The 25,189-nt window shown below is 37.2% G+C and overlaps 1 protein-coding gene across 5 annotated transcripts in view; it reads left to right on the top strand.

The window, feature by feature from the left end:
* The window catches only part of ripor2 (RHO family interacting cell polarization regulator 2), a 66,249-nt gene that overhangs the window by 26,328 nt on the left and 14,732 nt on the right, over positions 1 to 25,189 (top strand). For 4 of the 5 annotated variants that reach the window (XR_006923726.1, XM_046834418.1, XM_046834417.1 and 1 more), the window contains exons 2-9: positions 12,728 to 12,848; positions 14,100 to 14,258; positions 16,072 to 16,150; positions 16,407 to 16,430; positions 16,596 to 16,649; positions 23,442 to 23,591; positions 23,745 to 23,808; positions 24,786 to 24,829. Coding sequence is in view for 4 of the 5 variants with exons in the window: in XM_046834418.1 (XP_046690374.1) it covers positions 12,728 to 12,848; positions 14,100 to 14,258; positions 16,072 to 16,150; positions 16,407 to 16,430; positions 16,596 to 16,649; positions 23,442 to 23,591; positions 23,745 to 23,808; positions 24,786 to 24,829 (695 nt within the window). In the remaining variant the exon portion in view is untranslated. Of the gene's footprint in view, positions 1 to 964; positions 1,123 to 12,727; positions 12,849 to 14,099; positions 14,259 to 16,071; positions 16,151 to 16,406; positions 16,431 to 16,595; positions 16,650 to 23,441; positions 23,592 to 23,744; positions 23,809 to 24,785; positions 24,830 to 25,189 lie in introns of those variants that run through there. The other variant, XM_046834419.1, reaches the window with a different exon arrangement.

Here is a 25,189-nt window from a genome sequence, read left to right on the forward strand (position 1 = left end):
GTGCCTACACTTTCATGTGGTTGCTCTGATTTCACTACAAATGAGTCTCATGCATGCAAGATGAAACATTTTTACAGCATCTATAGAATGTCTAGTTTTTCGTCGCCCCGTTATTGAGGTACATTTACAGTACAATATGGTTGGCATGACATAAGGTGGCAACACTGCCTGCTGAAACATTCCCAGACCCCATGGCTAGAACCTAAGTTTGGGTTACTGTCTGTCTGTAGTCCACATTAGATACTTCTGTTTATGTTTTCTGACCGTTTATTGGTGCCCTGTGATGAAGTGGCTATTAGATGCCTTGCACCTAGCGTTAAGAGGCTAGAGCCCAGATCCACAGCAACTGTGACCATGCTCAATCGTTTACTGAAGATGACCAAAATCAACATGAGCTCCAGATGACCCATAACCTGTATATGAAATTTGCAGGAGTAATAAAATTGTTAGAGAGAATACTAACTGAGGTTATATTGGGGTGGGAAGGTCTCATTTTGGCATTGGCACTCATGAGTCCACATTCCTAGGGTACAAACATTTTGAGCAGACTGAACTGCAACATGCATTATGACCAAAATTTTGGCTTCCACTGTCTTTTCTGGTGTTGGAACTGGTCAGCTGGTCACTATCTTGCATTCTTTACCATGAAACCTTCTGCAACAGAGCTATTTCTGTACAAATGCTGGAACGCTGGATGCTTTTTTTTTTTTTTTTTTTTTTTTTTTACAGACAGAGAGAGAGACTGCATGTATGGTCCATGTTTAACACGACAGCTGGGTAAATACCAAATTAACCCTGGGCTGCAGAGACATGTATACATGCGCTTCATGCCTGACGCCCCGAGACACGCTTCTTAAGAGCGAGAATATTCATAAGGGTAGACCCGGCCCACTTTTACATTCTGCTCTTTTGATTGGTCAGTTGGCGCTGAAGGGGCGGTGTTTGATCCAAATCTGAACTGGGATCTTACACACGAGTTTTGGATCGGAAGCCATCCGTTTCGGTGGTATTATCGCTCAAAGTCGCTGATCTTCGTGTTGGACGAGTTGTATGGATCTCTGATGGAGGTTCGAGGAAACGGGGTTCATCTGGAATAATTGTTTTTTTCCCCCTTGCAGTGCGGTAAGGAACCTACTTACACTATTTAGAATAATAGTGCACGCACTAATATTGTATCTTTTTTTTTTGTATGCATTATGGTGTGTATTAAATCAAAGTGTGTTATTGTATAAATAATCCGGATTGATTTGTTACTTACTTGTAAACTGCGCCGGGGCGCGCGCAAAACCTTCACCCTGTCTTCCTATCTTATCATCTAAACAAACATAATGTCTGTAAAATAGAAACGCACGAATTTTTTTTATCTATAAATCGGAGATCAGATATAGAAATCTATTTCTGGTCACTTTTTTTTTCCAAATTTCACGCACTGATTGGTTTCACGCAGGTGCTTTCATTCATTCCCAAAAACCCCCAGCTCAGAAGACCCCCACCCCCAACCTTTGTGTTGCATATCCTATCTAAATACTCCATGTCTGTTCGATATATCGCTTTCACCTCGATACTAACCTTTTAAAAAATCGCAATATCGGAACAGCCATGAATAAACCTCATTGTTTTATTGTGTTCTGTTTAACCCCTGAGCAGATACAGTGTGTTTTGGCATGTATAGAAATATGTCTTTAACTCTTCTGCCAAGTTTAATCCCAGTCTTCCTGTTCTCATTTTTGTTAATACACATCCCAGTGAATTACCAGTCAGTCCTGCTAAGAAAATTTGTTATGCCTGAGAGCTCTGCATGTGCTGTAAGTGATTACAGTCATTTTGCAGAGCTCTGAACTGTACTGTAATTTAGGTTATTGTCGTCTGTTGAAATAAACAGAAGTGGTTGGAAAGGAAAGCGGCCTACTTCTCGAGGTTGGGTGAAAATCAGCAATATGTGTCCTTTTGATATGGGTAAACACTTAGGATTTGTTTTATTAGCCAACCCAGAGTGGTTTCTTCATGAGGGCATTTCATAAGACATTAAGAAGACCGTTCTAAGACCTATCTTGGATAACATCCCTGCTGCTACATACAAATTCTGCTAGCTTTGTCCATCAGTTCCTCTTTTCTGCATTACTCACTATTTTCTCTTGTTTTAATTTCTGTTTTACAGAACATGTTAGTAGTTGTTCGCTGATGTTTCTCTAAAATGAGGTTTGTTATGATGTGAGAACTGAGCCCATGGATAGGAATGAAGTGAGTCAGATGATGTTTCGTTTGTGTTGTCTTGCTGCAATGCTACAGGTACACTAGGAACAATGGGTCTTTCTGAGAACTGGTATCTTTTGGTGTCTCATACTGAAGATAAGACATAAATCAACACTTGAGATTTATTTCCTTTAATAGATCATCCCATAGTATTTTAACCCTTAGCTTTTTTTTTAAAGAAAGAATGACACTTTTATTTTAATTTCTATTTCTATTTAATGTTGTAAAGTTAGTACAGCAGATCGTAAACAGTCCTTCCCTCACGAGCCTTTTGAGGTTACAAAAAAACAACAACCCACGACTTGTTAAGAATTCGCAGTACCACAGTATTTGGCATGGGACCAAAGTAAAGTGTGTATATATGTGTGTGTGTGTGTGTGTGTGTGTGTATATATATATATATATATATATATATATATATATATATATATATATAAATTTTTATTTTTTTTTATAGCAGGCCATGGATAAAATACATCAGCACCAATGTAGTGCAAAAAATTTAGCTAACACTTTATATTTTTACCACGTAGGTATTTCTGTGGTTGTTCCATCAGAAATTGTCACTGCATCCAGCCTGTGGTGATGTAGAAGCATTGACAGGGATATCGATGGCAGGAATATAGGTTGTAGGAATTGCTTCATAAGTTTTGCGATTGTATGAATGTTTTTCCTGAATATCTGATCTCTTGTGTGTGTGTGTGTATGTGTGTGTGTATATATATATATATATATATATAATATTCTCTAGACCTGGCATTCAGCAGCTGTATGTGCTACAAAGTAAGTGTTTTAAGGGAAGGTTAACTATGTCAGCTTTGCATCTAGCATTTGATGGCCAGCATTGCATAGTTTATCCTTTGGCAGTGATCAGCCACATTCACTCAAAGTAAAGATGAGCCAAGATAACGCTGAGATGAAAAACTTCCTTCATGGTCCAGCTTTGTACAGCTGCATCCTCTGTGTTTCATGGCGAGAGGTTGAAGTGTGATTTATTACCGAGTCCTGCCAGAGTTATCTGTATTTAAGCTGCCACAGAGTCTGCTCTTGTCTGGACAAATCCCAGTTGGAGTGCTGTGGGCCTGAGGGTGTGAGGAAGGGTATTTTAGGAGAGATGGAGGCAGGGGAGCTTTTGGGGGGGATGGGGGAAAAGAAGAGATATTTGAGATGCTCTGGAAGGGCTGCGGTTAATTGGAAGATTTTGGAGTGGGGGGATGAAAGCCGACGTCAGAGCTTTTATCCGCAGCTGTCCTGCGGTCATGATGAGATGTGCAGTGTGTTGCTCAGCATCACAGTAATGACAGTGATATTAAATCAGCTTGGTAAATTGCAGGTAAGGACTGCATGATTGCTGTAGTGTCAGACCTACTAAGAGTACAGTGTGTACGCCTGAGGTTCTTTGCTTCTTAATGCTAATCTGGCAGAATTTTCCCCTATGTTGTATTTTCATCAGTCATTATTTCTGTTTGTAAACTCTAATCTAAATACCATAAGTGTGCACAATGCTATTTTTTGTATGAAATGTATTTTCCTTGTCTAAATATGGCACAAAGCAATTTTTTTTGTGCATGCCTCCAATAATCATATACATTTATATTCTACCAGAGAACTGTTCAATTTCTTTAATCTGATTGGTCAAAAGTTGTTTATTATTTAACATTAATACACACTAAATTGTATGATGTATAGTGTGTTAACAAGGTGCATGTGTGTGTGGTGTGTATTTTAAAGACGAGCATCATTTTGCTATGATTATACTTTGTTGATTATAGCGAGTATGCCCAGTGACTAAAGTAGATGGAGCAGGTGCTGGGTGGAGAATATTTTGAGGAGTCTCTGAGGCGTTCTTCTTTATCCTCCTTTTACTGTGAGCAGATGATCTGATTTGACAGGGGCGCTGAATGAAAGTAGGGTTGCTCCATAATCCTCCTGAGTAATAGACCATCTGGATTAAGTGAGCACTATTTTAGGATACTTCCGGCAGTAGTATTGATCAATACGTTTGTCTCTTATAAGCTAATAAACTCAATGTTTGATGTTTTCCCAAATGCACTTTGCCAGTGGTAACCAGCTGTATAATGACAAATATGGTTCCGTGGACAGTCATTAAATGGAGATGATGTCGGTTAGGTTTTAGGGAATAGTTCTGCACCAGGTGGAACCTCAACAAACAAGAGTTGCATCATTGTGCCTAAATTCGAAAGTATCACCAAAAGGCATGACATAACCCATCGTCTGTAGATGCATTCGTTCATTTAATCATAATCTAGATTCTGAGCCTGTCCTGGAAACATATGTGACTATACCCTGGATGGAATACCATTTTATTGTATAGCACCACACACACTTATTCATACCAATAGCTGATTTAACACAATTCACACTTGATTTTGGAATGTTGGAGGAAACCATAAAACCTGAGAAAAACCAGCATTGGGAGAAAATCCACATTTGATAGCTCAAAACCCTGGAGCTGTAATGCAGTAATATGCAGTAATGGTACCCATTGTACCACTGTACTGACCAGCCATAAATTGTGAGCTTATCTAATCTAATCTTATCCTGGTTTGGTTTGAAGTGGTTTCAGAGTCAATCCCTGGACATAATACTCCACTTGCAGTACATCAGTACTCATCCATGTTTTTTATTTATTTATTTATTGTATTTTTTTTTTTTGGGGCGGGGGGGGGGGTTGAAATTGAGACATTGCCATGTTCCTAAACCAGATCAGCTGAGAAGAAGTCTGTGAACATCTGGAATAAAACAGTTCACTGTTTCTAAATCTGTACCTCAAAACTGTTTGTTTTTTGTCTGAACATTTGTTTTGTGAGCTGCAGTTGACCATGAGACATTTTCTCCTTTATGCGCCTTTATGATTTTATTAGATGGAGGACTACTGAGATGTATAATCCACATCCTAAATTGCTAAAAATGCTAAATTGTCAAGGTTGGTCTTTAAAGAGATGAGGGTTTGTATATCTCTGGATAGACGAGATGCAGAACTATAGCATTACAGCTGTAGAGGAGATTGGCAAATGGAGTTGACTTGGTAGGCCAGAGGCGATGTAAACAACAAGCAAGTACTCTTTCACAAACAACAACAACAGCCTCCATCTTTCTTTAAATGACCCAGAACGGCTACTACAAAAAGTAATTTGGTTTGTGTAATGGTTCTCTAAATAGCAACATGGAAGACAAAAGGCTACATTGGGTGGAATTAGAGATGGATTTGTGAGCCAGCAGAATGTTTTTGGTTTCAAACAGTAGAGGAAGTGCTTATTTACAGGAAAAGTGATTACTTTTGATGATTTTTGCTTGCGAAAGTATTTTCTAAACGTGCATCTTGATTGCACACATGCATGCTTTGAATGACCTAATGGTAGTGCTTTGTAGTTCGGATTGGTGGTAGCAGAAGTTGCGAGAACAAAAAAAAGTGTAAATTAGTATAAATCTATGGAAAAAGATTCAGTAGACAATATGCAATGTTCAATCTGCATGTTTACACTGCTTTAGTGGATGGATATGTCGTGTTGGGAACAGATGCACCAGATATGCCCATTTGTTTAAATGGGGTAGAGCAGAATCCAGTGACACATATTTCTATACCTCGCACACGCAAACAAATGCGCAGACATCTGTAGCTCAGCTGCTGTATCATACCGTAACGTGTCTTGTGCTGCCAGAATGGCTCTCTGCCTGCAATTATTACAGTTAATTTCCTGCACTTTAAAGTTGAACGTTTAATTGTGAACTAAAAAGGGGATTTATATCTATGGCACAGTTCAGATCTGAATCCAGTGACGTGACAAATCATAGTTTATTGTAATTATATTGCAAGCCTACAGGAAAATAAATGTATATGCAACATAGATGCACAGCATTTAATTAAACTGTTTGTGAGGTTTTTTTGTTTGTTGCTGTATCCAGTTCTTGTCTTTGAGCCAATCAGAGTGTTTTATTTAATGGACACCACAGCAATTTGTGCAAATTCTTTGTTAAAAGAAAACAAAATGATTTTTTTATGTTGTTGAATTTTTTAAGCACAAGTTGGTTACTATCACTTATATAGCATTTACATACTTCGTTTTTCTTTTCTTGAATTTAAAACACCATATGCAGCCTATCATTTTATTAAGAAATATCAATGCATTTTTTTAAAATTATATTTAGATGTTTTTTTTTATTATAAACCTTAGACCTAATCTAACCTAGCATTAAATCATTCAACTTATCAACTTATTTGGTCGCGGACATATTTAAAAATCCATTTTGAAGAAAAGCTAGACATCATGAGGAGAGGACGGCCAACCCTGAAGCTAGCTAGCTTGTCTCAGCCCATTAAAGGGTTTGTTTACCACTTCCAAACCAGTGAATACGAACGGTACCACTGACTTACAGCCTCTGAGGAGCGGCGCAAATTATGAGTCTGCATCTCTCGTAAGTAGGTTGTATTTTTTAATGTTTTTGTCATGTTATTAGATAAATATTGATTCTGAACTGCTCCAGATGATGTAGGTGGCACAGTTGCGGTTGTAGTGTAGAGGTTTGGAGGTTTTTGTATTGTATTGATGGTTTCTATTTTTGAGACGTGATAGTGGTGGTATTAAGAGGTGGATTAAGTCGGGTAAGTCCACACTGAAGGCCCAGGTACCAAATGCACAGACCGCCACTGGATCTGTTACTACAGAAACTATAACATGCTAAATGAAGCATATTAAAATAAAAATTTTCGATCTAAATTACAGTTCACACTGCTGTCAGAACGGTAGTAGAAATTAATTTCTGATCAATTCATTTTTAACCATTCCTAAGCCATGTGGTAGGAAGTAATATGATTGTGCATGTCCAAGTGTGTGTATTTGGTATTGATGATTGTGACACTAAATTGTAAAAGACACAAACAAGTTTACTGTCTTACTGTCCCATGTCATGTTTTTAATTGACCTAACTTCCGCTTGTCCCACCATCCATGTTTCATGGACACTGTTCTACATATGAAACGGTGTCCCTTTCATAGCATATATTGGTTGTGAATTCTTGGTCAGAGGTTAATTAGTAAAGCTTCAGTGGCTGACAGTTTGTCATGGTGCCTCATGGCCTGTGAAACAGCTCAGGCGTGTTGTCAGGGCTGGGTTCAGATGGTCTCAGCAGCTGTGTTTGCATCACATTTTCTTGCTGCCTTACACTCCTTGCATACAGGAATGTCAACCCTTGCACATGCCTCTCTTGTCAGGGTGTTCTATTAATATTGGTCTTCCACATAATGCCCTATACCATGCCAGCAGCTGTGTGATACACACGTCATCTCCGCTCTCTGTCACATATGTAGCAATGACCCACTTTAAAATCCAGCTTTCTCAAGCCTTCCTCTCATAGACCTAAATTCGCAAATTACTTCCTCAAAAACAAAATTATAAGCTGTCTCCATCTAAAGCTCCCCCATAAGTGCTTTAAAGCTGTTCACTAAGTAGTTTGTCATGAATTCAAAGCTTTTCAACGAAGGTTATCGCTTTATAGTATGGACAGAAGATTTGCGTCACGTTGAGCCATGTCCCACTTGGTTCACTAGCATTTTCGGCATGCGCCAACTTCTCCAAAACCTCGTGTGTTCTTGAGTGTGTGACATTGAGAAATTGACCACTCTATAATAGAGTCAAACTTATCCATGACCTCTTGCTCTGCTATCCCAGTTAGAGTAGGAATAGGAAGTGGCATGACATTTAAAGCAATCATATCAGCAGCTCACACACAGTTGGAGATAACATTGTAGTGCTCTGGTTTATCTCTCCCCTGGCTGGGAGTTGAACAAATAGGGTTTTGTGGTGGCTAGATCTGACCTGTATGGCCCCTTAATGCATAGATTGGGTCAACTTGAATGAGGAGTTTTTATTTTTTTATTTAGATAAACTGTTTCATATCTGCTGCTTCTGCAGTCTATTACCACAACGTTGAAAGCACACTATTTAATATGTTGTCTTTGAATGCAGTATCATAAAACTTTTCCCTTCACTTAATCATGAGCTAGGAGACCCAAACCTGTTCCAGCATGACACTGTTTCTGTACACAAAACCAGCTCCATAAAGATATGGTTTACATGTGTTTGAGTGGAAGATCTTGAGTGGCCTGCTATAAAGCACTGACCTCACCCCCTTTTAAACACCTTTGAAATGAATTGGAAAACTGACTGCACCCCAGGCCTCCTCCTGAGGTCATCTACATGAGTTCCTGACTTTACAGCCATGTGATTGATAAACACAAATCTCCACAAGCACACTCTAAAATCTATATCTTCCCAAAAGAGTTGAGATTATTATAACAGGAAATGGGGACTAAATGTGAAACAGGATGTTCACAAATTGCATACAAATCTTATGGTCAGGTGTCCACAAACTTTGGTCCATATAGTGTGTGTCGATTAAAGACGTATGCTAATAATTTAGGAAACATTTGATTATATGGCGGGTCTAGAAGCACTTTAAATTCTACAGATGCTACAACTGTATCTTATTGTCCAGCAATAGAATGGATAATGAATGTATCCAAAACATGTGTTTAAAACTCCACACTGCCACGTGACATTTCTGTTACTAGTATGGTAGATATTTTCTCATTGCTAAAGAACTATTGAGGTTCATTATATTTCTGTATGCATTGTGAACTCTGTGATGACCCAAAGGACCAGTTGTGTTTTATTGTGAGTTTTGTGGGCACACTGTATATGCTCTACGGACAAAAAGAAATTGCTCTATGCAAAAACACAAATAAATTTTGCTGCCAGTTTTTAACAAGCTACTGATCAAATCTCACTTCCACATCCAGTGCCAAAGGCTCTTATAGTTTCTTGCTGTGTTGTGTTGCCTGGTATATTGATATCCGGGTTCTCCAGCTTGCTGTAATATCAAAGCTGCAAGAAAAAGTACCTTCATTTTGAAAAATGCTATATATAGGCATTTTTGAAACATGAATACAGATTACCTGAAAAGTTTATGACATGAATGCTGTCGCACTGCAGCTTTGACAAAAATAACTAAAAGATCAATATAAGCCTGTGTACTCTGAGTCTGATCTATTAACAACTATTTTTAACATTGTCACAGGCAGCTTTTCAGGAACACCTTGGTATTGTAGATTTGGATCCCTAATGCACAAGCCAGAGGCTATGTTGGCAAGAAAAAAGCTCCTAAAAATGACCTGAGAAAGCAGCTTTGAGAAGAACCAAAAGAGAACCAAGTTTTCTTGTGAGTGTGATTCTAAATCAGCAAATTATATAGTATAGAAAAGTACAGACAAAATGAAATTATATCTTTGGAAAGGATGTTTATTATGAGCACATTCTGAACAAGAGTCTGGGTATGAGCACATGATAGTCCCTGAGGATCCGGCATCAGCATTACCAGGCAGCTGGTGAGGTACACATAAGAGAGAGAGGAGCGAGAGAAGAGGAATAATCAGGGTATGCCATCATCTTACATGGTTGAACATTTTTTTTAGATATATTTTTTTATAATCCCATACGTTGTGAATATTTACAAATATTATATAACTGTTATAAGGACAAACATGTATTTGTTGTTTTTCTGATTGATTAAGGTTTAGCTCTGCTCATTAGTTTTAAGATTTTTCTTCTGCTGGTCAACAGATCAGTAACCATGTCACCATTGCAGAAGATTATAGCTGAGCTTTGGTCAGCATTGCCACTGAAAGATCTCATCACTCAGGGTTAAAATGGGACGGTGGTCAGTGGGTCACTACTGTGAACTGGCACAGAGAGTGATGATGAAGTCACTGTGCATTTGTGTGTGTGTGGAGACAGAAGGGATGCGTGAAACACAAAGAACAGTCTGAGAGGTCCCAAACACAAGGGCCCTCCTACCTAGCACCGCCTGTAGTAGAGCGCGGGAGAAGACAACAGAGCTTCAGAGCTGAATGGGAGGTGGAGGCGCTGGTCTCTGCACTGGCCAAATAATAGCAATGTTGTTTTACTCCACACACACTGTGTATTGTATGGTGTTGTTGAGAGATCATAGTTTTTGTCAAGAATATGGAATTAGACTGCTGTTAAAACATTGTGGTTTTAGTGTAATGTTATTCGCATGAACCCAGCATGTCAGCTGCTGAGTGTCTATATTTCTCTGTGTGTGGGATTGTGGGTTAAATGTGTATCTTCTTGCTTGTGTACAAAGTAATGTAATATTGATGTGCTGGGGAAAAAAAGGAACTTGGCTTCTTTACATTTTTTTCTTGGTTCCTCATGTTTTTTTTTTTTGTTCTTTTTATGCACCCAAATGGCCTGGATTATGTGTTTAATATTTACATTTATAATTTTTTGGTGTTTGTTTTATACTTTTAAATCTAGTACAAGCTTTGCCTTATTTTTGGGGCGTGTGCATGTGAAAATGCACAACGGTCGCAAAACCATACTGCCACTGTTGGGCCTCTGATCAAGGCCCTTAACCTTCAACTACTCACTTGTTTAAATGAGATAATTCTAAGTCTCAGAATCTGATGACATGAATCAAGACTTATATAGATGATAGCAGGAGGGCTCCATTCAGAGTTTTTGTCATTTTGTAAATTAGGCTAGGTGTAAGATAATGTAAGGTCTATTTAAACAGTAAAATGTATTAAACAAGTTTTAAGTACTTTAATATCCAGTTCATGACTACTTGCAGGGATGAAACGATTCCTCGAGTAACTCTAGTGATTCGAATACAAGTAATAATTGAGGCAAATTACACCAGAAATGTTGGATGTTTTACAAGAAAAAATTTAGCAATTCGAGAAATAAAGTCACAGTTGCGAGACAAATGATTGTATTCGGACAGTTTTTAGTTGGTCATCAGGGGTTAGCTACAGAATGCTACACTGAAGACTTGAATAAATGCAACCGGGTGACATTCTGTTTCTCTTTCTAAAGAATTTGCTAAAACATGGTGTATTTAAAGGAATAATATATGTGCATATTAATAAACCCATTCTCTTCACCCTCTTCATGTCTGATGTGTATGGACTTGCTTGTTGAACATGGGAAAGAACTTCCTCCTTTTGCACCTCCACTCTTTTCTCTTGATCTGTCTTCAAAGAAGACTCCAGACCTCTGTCACATAGACAGAATGCTGATGAGGGTTGGGCATAAAGAGCAAAGGATGACGTAGCCCTTCTCAGGCAGGCCTTTAGGTCTTTTTTTTTAAAGCCGCTCCATGCAGGCTTCAGTGAAGCATGAGGAAACCTCCATTCAGCAGCCCTCAGAGTATGCATCAAGGGCCACGTTTTCATTTTGTTTGGGGAGTTGGAATTGGGAAGTTTAGGGAATGATCCCCAAGCAAAATTGGTTTGGAGTGGTTTATATATGATGTACTGTTTTTAAACAATACTACTTGCTGAGTGTTAACATGGAGAATCATATTGCTATTTTTCTTTTTTTTGTGTGTAGTGATTTTTTTGGATCATAACATTTGCTGGAATTGTCATTATATGACAACATGTGGTCTTGGATAAATGTTTATACAGAATAATATATGCCATATATATTTGTTCAGGACAAATGAGCTGAAATGAGCTCTATGAAGGGCAGCTTGTTCTTTTGCTCTTCATTCTGCAACATATATAATGAATAAAATGAATTATTTTAGTTGGTTAGTTATTGTTTGTTATTGACCTTTTATTGACTGAACAAGTGCCCTGGATATTGTGGTTTGAACCCAGGACTCTAAGTGGCTTTGATCGTATCCACTCACTTGTAATTAATAAATGTGCCTTAAGAATGAAAAAAAGTGATTGTACTGTAGATAAAGTGTTCAGCAGGTCTTTCAGTATGAAATATCTTTACATAACCTTAGCTTGACTTAAACAGCATCTCAGCTACTATTGCACATTGTCTTCAACTATATATCACACACTCAGGAATGGTTTTTTAAGGGACACAAATAACTTCATACAGCTCCATAACCATTTTAAATACAGACTGATAACATTTTATATTACATTTACTGTACAAATACTTTTTATTTATTCACATTCTATATCTTTTGTGCCCTCGTTTTTTGAGAATCAGCAACAAAGAAATGTTCATCCTCATTACATGGACATGGAAAGAGGAACGTCTTTTATATGAGCACTTGATTGGGCACAGTATGGAGCCGACTCTCACTACAGTGGCTATTTCCAGCCACCATTTGGTTAGAGGATTAAATGACTCATTTCTTGCTTATGTTTTCAGCAGAATTTAGATTTTCTTTAAATGACGGCTGAACTGAGATCCAGGCAATAAAATCAATCCTTAAAAACAATTCCTAATAAAACAAGGAATACTTTTAAAACACTTCATCTTACCTCATTGCGTACGAGGGTCATTTAATCCAAACTATGTCATTCTGTTTGAAATGTGTTATTTTACATCCTACCTACTGTCTAAACTTACCCCTCTAATTATAGTGATCTTTTTTCCTCACCCGGTGACCTGTCTCTCTGCAGGAGTTTCCTCCCGCTTCCCAGAGATCATGGCGGCTGGCACACACTCACCTGGAGGGCCAAGCGGAATCATCCGGAGTCAGTCGTTTGCTGGCTTCAGCACGCTGCAGGAGAGACGCTCACGGTGCGCGTGTGTCACAAACACTAACCTTTCCAAAGCTGCTGTTCTTATATCTATGCATAGAAGGCGTGGTGGGCATCATATAGTTATCAGATATGTTATCATTCAGAAATGATTACGTGAATAAAAAGCGTTTAATATATCTTTTATGTTTTAAGTGAATCCATTAAGATTTAATTATGTATCACATTTAGCTACTAAGTCATAATGCATATGCTGTAGGTCAAATTAAAGAGTTGGTCAGATTTTTTTTTGCACTTTATTATAGGCTTTTATGAACGTTTAGCTATTTTGCTGCATGATCTTTGGCTGTAAAGCTTTGTATGCAAATTTTTACCACTATGTAACTAAATTCTCACTTTTGATTGGTCAGAAGGTTTTTATATGATGCATTTTCTAGAACAGCAGGACTGCCCACATAAAAACAAATGTTTATTTCAGTGTGCTAATTTTTACACTTTATCTTATGTACAGTTCCACTTTAGACAGGGGTTTTGAATGGCAAATGCTCCATTAGACTCAGACTAATTATAAACATTTATAATCATTGAGATGAATAAGCTTTTTTTGAGGTTTATAGAAGTCTGTTATAGAAGTCGGTGCTTGTCAGTGATGCCCAGAAATCAGTAAATATAAAAAATAAAGAATTGTGTTGTTTTATCACCACAATAATCAAAGATACTGTTTAAATCGTAATTTGTGTTTTGCAGTTTGCAATTAGTCATATAATATGCACTGGATTTGACATGCAGAGAGATTTTAACCAGTTACAGCAGACCTGTCTCTGTGATGTCTGTATAGTATGAACATATCAAATCACCACTAGTGAGTAACTTGCTGATTTATGCATGGCAGTGTGTTCATGACCCCTAGGCGACTGCATGTGCGCTTATTCATAAAAGTACCCTAGGTTTATCTTCCTGAAACTCCAGTGTGTAAGGGACATGCTGAGACGTGTAAAAGCAATAAGGAATGCAGTGTCAGGAATGCAGCACCTAATAATTGCTATTTGGCTGGTGGAATGACTGTACCTGGAGAAGAGTCAGTCACTTATATGTCACCAGATTACTATGCTACTTACATTTCTGATGTTCTGAGCACCAACCCAAATTAATGCAAAAGTCCTTTCTATTGACCTTGGAGATATAAATAGAATACTCTCACACGTGTTTATTAGAAATGGCTTCACATGGCACATTCATTCATAAAGCTACTTGAAGTTATTTCTTATAGTGTGCTTATGTGTATTTCCAGGTGTAACTCATTCATAGGGAACGCTGTAGTACAGAAGAAGTCACTCACAAAGACCAAAAAGCCCCATCTGTGTGGGCACAAGTCCAGCAGCAGCAGCTCACATGAACCACAGCCTAAGAGAGTGGAGGAAGTGTATGGAGCTCTGAAACAGGGCCTGGAGTGAGTACAGTTCATTTTCATACTTTCAACAACATACAGATTCATGCACAACAGTACATATAAGAACGTATTGCAAAACATATATAGAATACATAGTATAGTAAATAGTGTTTACAGTATACAGTATACAATGCATATGTACAAAAGTAAATATAGTTAATAATTGCAGTGAATATTAAAATACAGTACATCTAGTGTTTGTACATACAACTTGTTCAAAAACGTGGGAATTCAGAAGTAAGCAGGATGCAAATTTTGACCTTCATGCATTTAGAGTACAAATTGAGAGGCTAAAACATGTTCACCTCATGTCATTTCTGTTAGACAGAGGCTAGCCAGGCTTTTGGTTTTATTTCAAATTGGAAACTGAATACGAGACGAATATTTCTGTGCTTGTATATATTTTATTATATTTTTATATTTATAATTTTATGTATACAGTGGAACCTCGGGTTACGAGTTTAATTGGTTCCATCACTTTACTCTTAACCTGAAAAGCTCGTATCCCGATACAAATTTTCCCATAAGAATGAATAGAAACTTCGGTAATTCGTTCTGGACACCCAAAAAGTGTTTCTTATAAAAAAAATAACGCCAATATTCACTAATATTATTTACTTTTAACATGTTATATTGAAATCGTATCATATAAAAACATATAAACATATAAAAAATAAATCTTTTAAATGGTACCTTACCTTTAAGAAGTCTCGCTGCATGATGGAGACGACGTCCGTGAAGCGGGAGGAGGAGAGTTATTGTTTGGAAGGAGAATTTCCATCAGGCTACTTTGTTGGCGGCATGGTGATAGGAATACGTACAGTATTTAAAGTTCAGTAATTTCACACTGTTAGAGCGACGAGCGGATGTGTATGTGCTGCACGAGAGCGCAGCGAGAGCACGTGGCGATACGTAAAAAACTAACCTGCCTGCGATTTTTCCGTGCGCAACGCTCGTATCCTAAAAAATTTCTCGTAACTAGAGGCAACATTTTTTATGAACTGCGATTCGTAACCTGAATTATACGTATGCCGGGGCGTTCGTAAACCGAGGTTCCACTGTATACAATTTCAAATTGGAGAAGAGCTAGTCGTCCACCCTAACAAGTCTACACAGGCTGGGGCCAATGAATTAGTGTGAAAGTGAAATTATAAATTTTATTTTATACATTTTTATTTATTTATTTTATTACTTAATACAAAATATTGTATACAGTATTCCGATTTGTTTTAGTAAATTTTATTGTTTATTTTATAGTATTTATAGCTCTTACATCATTAGGAGATGCATAGTCAATAACGAACACAGTAACAGCTTACGAACAAATTCATTGTACGAACGGTCGTTCGTAAGGTGGCGAGCGTCTGTATTGTAAATGTTACATACAATAACTACCAAAAATAAATATAAAAATCAGGGCTGTCAATTGATTAAAATGTTTAATCGCGATTAATCGTGTGATTGAGTTGGCTTGTGATTAATCGCAACTTAATCACACATTTTTATCTGTGATTTGTGCTGTTAAAATGAATTAACGTTGACACATTATCAACATTATTACTTTATAACGGTAATTTTGACAGAGCTAAAAAAAAAAAATACATACATATTTAATGATATTAGAATTTAATAACAGAAAGTACAGTAAATTTAGTGAATTCTAATTGCAAAGCAGATCGAAGGAATTTAGAATCGAATTTGATGCAAGAAACAATTTACAGTATGTTTAAGATCCTATGTGTGAGTTTATGTCTCATCACCTTTTCAAGACTCACCAAATATTTTCTTTTTTTCTCTGTTTTTCTTCGTTCAGTGAGTATTTGGAAGTTCACCAATCAGAGTTGGACAAACTCACCTCTCTCATGAAGGACATGAAGAGGAACTCCAGATTGGTAAGACACCAAAAACATGGATGGATGGATGGATGGATGGATGGATGGATAGATAGATATGCTTTTTCGCTTTAGATAGATAGATAGATAGATAGATATGCTTTTTCGCTATAGATAGATAGATAGATAGATAGATAGATAGATAGATAGATAGATAGATATGCTTTTTCGCTTTTTCTATCTATTTCTCTCTCTTTCTAAATCATGTCTTAATATATTACATTGATTGACACGTTTTTTTTCTTTTTCTTTTCAGGGATTGCTGTACGATCTTGACAAGGTGAGTCAAAGAAGCTCTGACATAAACACTTCACTCAGCCTCTCATAGAAATCTGTCATTCTTGGAACCATAGTATTATTGCAACACATTGTACAGGTGTGCAAATCTATAAACTCACATCGCTCACTTGTTCAGATCTCTTTGTTTTGTTTTTTTATTTCGCAGCAAATTAAGACCATTGAGAGATATATACGACGCCTGGAGTTCCACATAAGTAAGGTAAGGAGTGTTAGTTTTTTATTCCTCGGCTGTAACTCTATTAAGTGTAGTACATGTAAATAACATCAAAGCCAAACAATGGCAAAAAAAAATGTGTCGAAGACTAAGATGGTTTGAAGTTTATTATTACCACTCTTTTAACAGCAGCATTTGATATTTAGTATTAAAGAAATATGTTATTCTGTTCACTGTGCTTGATATGTGGAATTTAGGAAAATCTAATCAGTTCATATCAGACAAATAAATATGCCTTTGAATCAAATGGAAAGAAGTTCTTCCACAGTAAGGGTCTAATGGCTTTTTAAGTGACGGACCCTACCCTTCATATGCTCTTTAATAATTCTTACAACAGGATTTCAGCTGCATGCATGTTATAAAGCTTGAAAACGTACTTTTTCTTCTATTTGACATTCTCCATCTCTACCTACACACACTCTTTTATTGCCATGTGTATTTCCTGCACACACCATCAGCCAAATGCACCCCCTGATACACACACACACACCCAGCCTTGGTGGATTTAAATGAAAACACCATTGTAAGGCCAGGCTCTATTATTCACTATGTGAATCGGAAGTAAAGTCTCTGTTTTGCGCTTTCATAGTGGACTTGTGTGAACAGTGAGTGGGTGCTTTTGGCAGTGAGGTGAGCTTGTTTGTGGTAATTGACAGAGCTTATTTCCAAAGTGCCCTGGTCTCCAGAGCCCTGCTGTGCCCTGTGCTACACTCACAGGTGTGTGGCTGATGCACAGCGACACGCCAATTGCCAACTCTTAAAGCGTTTTTTTTTTTTTTTTTTTTTTGGGGGCTCTCATGGTCGCCATGGAAACTTGAAAATAGAAGCTCAGTGTTTTTCAGCCGTTTCATGAAACCAGAAAATTAGCCCTGCAATATTCTTGCTTTACTACAACAGAGTGAAAATTGAATCATCACCTGTATTTTTGTTTACAATCATAGTCAGGTTAGTGTGTAAAGATTCTCCTTTGGAGAAATTCAAAGCCTTTCGGTCCTATTTTGCCATCCACTTGGCAGCATTTTAAGTTGTTTTCTTAGCTCTGGATGTAGGTCAAAGCAGTTCTCCACATTATAACAGGCAGACCCCCTAACAGATGAATTGGTTATGTTCTATATGCATGGTGCTGTGTGAATACGAATGGGAGGGCTGTGTGTTCTGAACATTGGGAGCATAATTTTGCTGAGAATCACTTATATATCCATTTTGCAAATTGATTGAAGCGTTGTATTTTATATAAATCAACTCTGGTTTTAGACTGAAAAATAATTATCTGTGTAGTTTTTGTACTTTTTCATCATCATCTTTAACAGCACCTGCAGTGCTGCATGTGTAATTATCATAGGCTGCAGTTGAAACAGGTTTCCCTGTACTAAGACACTAAATATGAAAATGATTTACTCCCTTATGATATAAATTTGTGGGGTTTCATTTATTTGAAGTGTATTTTCATAGAAAAATGTCAGTTATTTGTGATTTCTAAATCTGTAAGATTAATTTAAAAAGTACCTTAAGAAAAACATGGAAGTGCACTAGCAAGAATACGATAAACCGTCTGGGAAAGTGCATATAACTGAAATGACAGACAGACAGACAGACAGACAGACAGGTTGAGGGGCAACAATGGCAGCTTGGCAGTACTGGGGCTTTCAGATCAGTAACCAGACTTTTAACTATTGAGCCACCACTAAAATGCTTAAGAATAATTAACCACAGTAAGGTGTAAATTTGTAAGGACCAAATACAAATACAATATCATACAAAAAGTAAAATGACCTGTGTACTGAGTGTCTTTTTTTATTTTCTTTTTTATTTCAATTCCTGACATTGTGGAAATTTCACAATCTGTGTAGTTTTTAATTGTTCACACTGTATTGAAGATGCTTAGTTTGGACTTTCATACTGTTTTCAACACTGTCGTTGTGGATACCGATCTAATGTTCTGAGTCAATTGGACAAATTTGAAATAAGACTTTGCTGGACAGAGACTCTGTCCAGGAAAGGACAGATTCATGTAGGCGTCCAATCGATGTCTATCACCAAGTTCAATACAGACTATTCAAACTACAGGTGGTGTTTAGCAGATCATTATCAGATTCGATAAGGTTGGCTGAAGAGAGACTGTGCCACTATGATGCCATTTAAATGTATTTTACAATGGCAATGTTGTCATTATTTTAGGATCTGCACACATTTGATTCTTAACAAATAATGTTAGGGCAAGTGTACAGCCTTTATCTCTGATGAGCCGTCAAACAGAAATTAAGCTGGACTAACAGGAAGTCATGTAATACATGGTTGAAGGGTAAAGGGAAAAAAACATAGTTAGGAGTCATTCTTAGTTATTTCTCTAAGGCAGGTAAAAAAATGGCATTGCCGTGGGTTAAAAATATCAGCTTTTTCTGGAATCTTTCTCTAAAAACATGGCTTCAGCGCCATCAGAAATCTAGAGTGTGGGGGGAAAAAAAAGGTACGAGTGGGTGTCAAAAAGCAATGTCTTTTGTATGAAATATCTATCATGCAAATATAAGCTTTGGAAAGATTCCGTGTTTTATGTAGTGTGTTTACCGAAATATGCATTACTCTTGTTTGGAGAATCTGAATATGGATGTTCACCACCTACAAGGGATGAGTTTTGGTGTTTCAGTCAACAGTCAATATACAATCATTTGCAACAATTTACAGCAGACATTAATTAATTTATAGATATGCAATTATCATGGAGTAGGATGTTAAATGTTTAACAGGTTACAAATGTAGGATGTAGGAAAGGTCTTTAATTAAAAGGACTCTGGCACAGGGAAAGTAATTCTACAGGCTTTAGTTCTTTAGTCCAAATCCTTAGAGGGGAACCCTGGGAGATCGAATAGTCCAGTGAAATTCTGTGATTATTTTTTTTCCTGTTCTTTTCTGTAGGAGGTCTAGGAGTGGCAGTATTTCAGAAAATGTTTTGGAAAGCGTTTACAGTTGTCCAAATAATGTTGTCCTTAGTTGTATCCCTTAGTTTCTCTTATTCTTTTTTTTTACTTTTTTAATTCTATCGTTTCTAAATCTGACTGGAATGCTTAGGCAACCAGCTTGTTTGATGTTATATGTTTTATTATTTCCTGTACAACTGAGTTCCTAAATTCACTAAGCATAATTTCAAACTGGGATTTAATAATTAAATTCATAACTCTGTGGTTAAGATGTTAAACTTTTTTCTGATCAGAAGTTCAACTCCCAGCACAATCAGGCTACCTCAGCTGGGCTCTTGTGCAAGGCTGTTCAGTTGTGTACGTTAAATAATTGTGTTTTGTGAATTGTCACACTGGTTTCTTCTTCTTTTTCTACCTCCCATTTGTCTTGTGCTAGCTCTGGCTCTTCTCTTGATCTTCTTCTGTGACACACTGTTTGATATGTGATGCAGCTTGCAGACTATTCACAGTTCACTTTTATTATTTAAATGCATTTGGCCTACAGTTGTTAAAATCTTGATCTGTGGTCGTGCTGCATTGCCTTTATTATACAAGCTAACAAATACTTTATCATCCCTATAATAAGGATAAGGGCATCTACCAAATGCTGTAAATGGAATTGGCTAAAGTGTTTTAAATCAATGTTTAATATACACATAATTTACTTGTGTTTAATATGACCTTTTGTTTACAACTTTAGCAATCGTGTCAATGAACTGTGTCCCTCTTTGTATTTGATTTTCTCGGACCTAATCTGAACATCCACCAGCCGAAGCCTAGCACAAACACCCACAGACAAGCACGTGCACACAAATCCCCCCACCCCATTCAAACACACACCCCCACACCCTATCCCAGCATACACACACACACACACGTTATTGCCAAACAGCTGCTGCATACATGGGTGGGTCTACTAGTGGCTGCTCTCATGCTGTGACTTGGAAAGAGCACAAGTAGATCAACAGCCATCTCAAGGGAAAGCTACACTTGTGTTTAATAGAGCATGTGTGTTTTGTATGTGCGTGTGCAAATACATGCTCGTGTTGTGCACTTGAGGTCTCTTCTTTCACATTTGCCCCACCCTTGAAACTGAGTTTAAGGGTGAGATGCACAGGCGCTAAACTTTACTGCACACTCTGATCCACTTCCCACTGTGCCTTTATAGGACCGTGAAACATACCCAGCCAGTCTTTTTCCTCAGCCAGTATTTATTGTTTAGACAGTGCAGGACTTCCTTCTACTTTCTCTCAGAAAACGTAAAGAGCAATCTGGAGATGAGCATTTAATCACAGCTAGAAGCCTCCAATCTAGGACAAATCGGTAGGCTTTTTTTGCCTATAATCATGTCACAAAAGATGAAAGACTATAATTGTCCACACCCTGTTTATCAGTTTCCTCTTTAAAATGCAGAACTGACATCTACAATGTTGACACTCTGGTTTATGCTGCATCAGCCATTTTTAAGTCAGACATTCGAACATATTCAGGCATGTCTTTTCCACTTTTCAAAAAAAGACATAAGTTAGTAAAACTAGACAAATTGTGTTCAAACCCCACTAAAACCCCAAGTCCCCCAACCCCCCGAATAAAGCTGATTCAGCCTTCACAAACAGACGGCTTTAAAAAAACAAGGCAAAGAAGAAAAGGGGGATTTTAAAAGCCGCATACTTACCACAGCAAGAATGGCTGTGGTGGGAGTGTGTGTAATGGCCTAGACTTGGGTGGGTCTTATTCCCCAGTTTAACTAAACAGATGGGACCACCACCAGACAATCCCACATTTTTCCCAACACACATTTCATCTGGATCAGCCAGCCCTGCTCCCTGAGCTCTCTCCTCCACAAAATTTTAGTTCTGACTCTTGCAAAACATGAAGCGCTGATATTAACTGTAATATGTGAAACTATGAATTTTCCATGCTGTAGATATAAATCTTCCTGATTCTTATTATGTATGTAAGCTGTCCTTATGTAATGTTTTTCCTTATGAACATAGTTATATTTAGTTTATTTTATTGAGGGTTTTTATATGTATTCTTTCTCTTTATCTGGTAGAAAAGTGGTACATTTTAAATGATGTCTCTGACACTACGAGACCACATTATACTCAATTCCAGGACATTTGTGTAGATTTGGCTGTGTTCAATTCTTTATGTCCTGTTATTTCGCTTTTATTCCTCTATCTGTCACATCCTGTCGTATGTTCTTTAACTGTCTTTTTGTGCACATCCTGTTTTGTGTTGCTTCTTCTTTTTCTACCTCTCATTTGTCCTCTTTTCTTGATCTTCTGCTTTGACACAATGTTTAAAACGTGACGCAACATGCAGACTATATTCACAGCTTGCTCGTGTTATATAAGTGCATTTTGTTTAGTGGGAAAATGGCCTACAGTTGTTAAAACCTGTAATCTGTGGTAGTGTTGCATTACCCATTTTATAAAAGCTTGTAACTTGATTATCATCCCTAAATAAGATTGCATTCCAAGAAATCCAGTGTAATCAGATATGTTTGCTTTGATTATTTAGTTTTACCCAATCTGGCAGCCTGTTTGTATCAGTAATTTTTATAGCAGGTCCACAATTTACCATCTGAATACATAAGTACTGTAGGTTAGCGCTCAAGAAATACTAGTTCATTCTCCCCAGTATAGCAGGAAACGAGCTAATCAACAAATGAATCTGAAATTGTTTATTTCATCTGAATTATTTAACACTGCCTGAAATCCCCACCTTCTTTACTTAATCTCTCATGTACTTGATTGCACTCACTCGATTGCCCTCACTTTCTGTTATTTGTTTGACTTGGCTAAATAATATATATGCTGTATATAGCTAAGGCAAGTAAGTGTAATTTACAACTTTTAAATTGGATGCCACCAAAATTAGTCAAAACTTTCATATTTCAGTTTTAAAAAAAGTATTAGTTTCTAATTGTTGAACAAAAAGCCATGCATAATATTCGGGGGGAAATCAATATTGAACAAAATCTCTCAATGCGCATCTTGCATACAATTGGGGGTGATGGTAGCTTTGAGGTAAAGTAAGGCATTGAACTCTGGATCCGAAGTCCATTAGCTGCCCCTTGGCCCCTGAGCAAGGCCCTTATCCCCCGTAGCTGCTATGTAAATGAGATAAATGATATAAGGGCGTCTTCCTAAATGTCATAAATGTAAAGCACATTCACCCTACAATAGATTTAAAAAATATTAAATATTTTAAATAAATTACCTTGATTGCACCTTTACATGATGGGAGAAGCCATTTGGGATCATTAATTATTTTCAGATTTATTCAAAGCCAAATGTGTGCTAATGGAGGAATATTTAGCTGTAATAATCCTGACCCGTGTTGTATGATTGTATGGTGTGTTAAAAGAAAAAACTCTTAAATAATGGCAGTTGCAGTAAAATATAAAAACAGAATATGAAGCAATAAGTCAAACTTTATTTTGTTATAAATAAATACATTGTTTAGATGCACACCTGACCCTCTCATCTGATCTTGCAGAGTTTTTTTTTTTTTTTTGTAAAATCTGTAGCATAACCTGTTTTCTGCACTGGACCACTTTTTCTACGTAGCGTGTATGCTTATACGTCAATTTTGCGTAAAGAAGAAATGATTAAGCAGATTCTCAATCGGAAAGTTTACTTGGGTTGGGCATGAACATTCAAATGATTTTGTATTATAATTTTGATTAACTTGTCTTCTGAATGCACTCCAGCCCTCAAGCTAAATGATATGTGATACATTCATGGATCATTTATGTGGGTGTGTATGTGTATGAAGATCTTAAAGGTAATGGGGCATGTATTTTTTGCTGCAGGTGGATGAGTTATATGAGGGCTTCTGTATCCAGAGAAGGCTACGAGATGGCGCCAGTAAAATGAAGCAAGCCTTTGGTGCTTCACCTTCCACTAAAGGGACACGAGAGAGCCTGACTGAAGTCAACCGGAGATATAAAGAATACACGGAGGTCATCTCTCTTTCTCTCTCTTGCTCTCTTTTCCTCTTCTGTCACACATCAACACAATTGTGCCTCAAGCTACACTGGAGCCCTGTGACATTCCCTGGTACATTTCTGGCAGCATGGTGGTGGCTTATCTGTATTTCTTTTTTGTTTCTTTAGAATATGGGCACTTTTGAGGGAGAGCTGGAAAACCTGTTAGGAGAATTCCATATCAAAATGAAAGGTAAACAAGCTTTTGGGTTATTGAAGGTGGATGTTGAATGAATATTATTTAAATGAATATTATGTGGTTGTATCTGGGTTAAATCTGGCTAACTGTATTTGTAAATGGCAGTTTAGCGTGCGTCCAATTGCAGCAAAATTGTAAGATACTGCAGAATCTACATTTTATTTAGTACATTTATATGGTTTTATGATCATGTTTAAAAACATTATTATTATTACAATTCTGGGATCATGAGAGTGCGATGTGAACACTGATCACACAAAAGTAGAATTGTTTTAATTTGTAAACTCAAGCAGAGTTTGGTTTTATGAAGTTCTAGCCATCTGATTTTCATTAAGCAATACATAATATTAACATAATTATACATAAATAACAACATAGCTGTTTTATTACACAGCTTAAGTTTGATTTCCTACTAAAATAGTTTTTTTTTTTTTTTTCTTGCATTCTCAAAAACCTCACATGCACATTTTAGTGCTTTCGGAGGCCTGAAGTTTTCCCTAAATATGTTGATTTACCTTAAAATTTCACATTATAACTTTTTATTAGTGAATGCAATCGTTTTTGTGCCACCAGTCTCTTTAGGTCTGCTAGCTGATTCCTTTCGCAGTTACAGTAATAGGCTACTTTAATAGTACACTGTAGCAGTAAACAAGTCTGTAGAATTTAATGATTACATCCCTCGATGTCTCGCACAACAGTTTTATGCTGCGTCTCTTAACATCAAAAAACATTTTCATGGCTGTGGAGTTATATGGTGTCATTTTCAACAAGATAGAACTGTTGGTTAACCCGTTTTGATCCAGTTTGAAAAACTTTCCCAAGCATTTGTTCCATCAACAAACACTTCAATTTGCTGAAACGGTTGAAAAGATCTGCATTGTCTCGTAGATATAGATTTGAAATGCGACTATTTTCAAATGGATTCAATGAATGATATTAATACTAATGTTTAAACATATTCTTAATCTCAGGTTTGGCTGGATTTGCGAGGCTTTGTCCAGGTGATCAATATGAGGTAAGCAACAAGTTACTAATCACTAGTATAATTGATGTTGCATGGCAAAAACCTCTAAGGCTAATAGGTCTTTTTGTAGTTATTTCTTGTATACAAGTCTTGTATATAAATGCATTGCACTCACCCCCAATTACATTGCTCATGTTAAACCTGCTAAATACATCCATAATGGCTGTTGCTGTAGCAACCCCCTCAGCTCTGATCCAGCAACACAGCACAAACCCTCCTTCCAGCTCAGTGTTTATTAGGCTATGAAAAACTACAGATCTCTACTTGTGCTGGATGTTCTTTCCCTTTAGTTACTGTGCAACACTGATTGAGTGGGCACATGAGCATGCCCCTACCTTTTCAAGCCCACCA

This window comes from Silurus meridionalis, chromosome 22, assembly GCF_014805685.1.
Source record: "Silurus meridionalis isolate SWU-2019-XX chromosome 22, ASM1480568v1, whole genome shotgun sequence".
NCBI lineage: Eukaryota > Metazoa > Chordata > Actinopteri > Siluriformes > Siluridae > Silurus > Silurus meridionalis.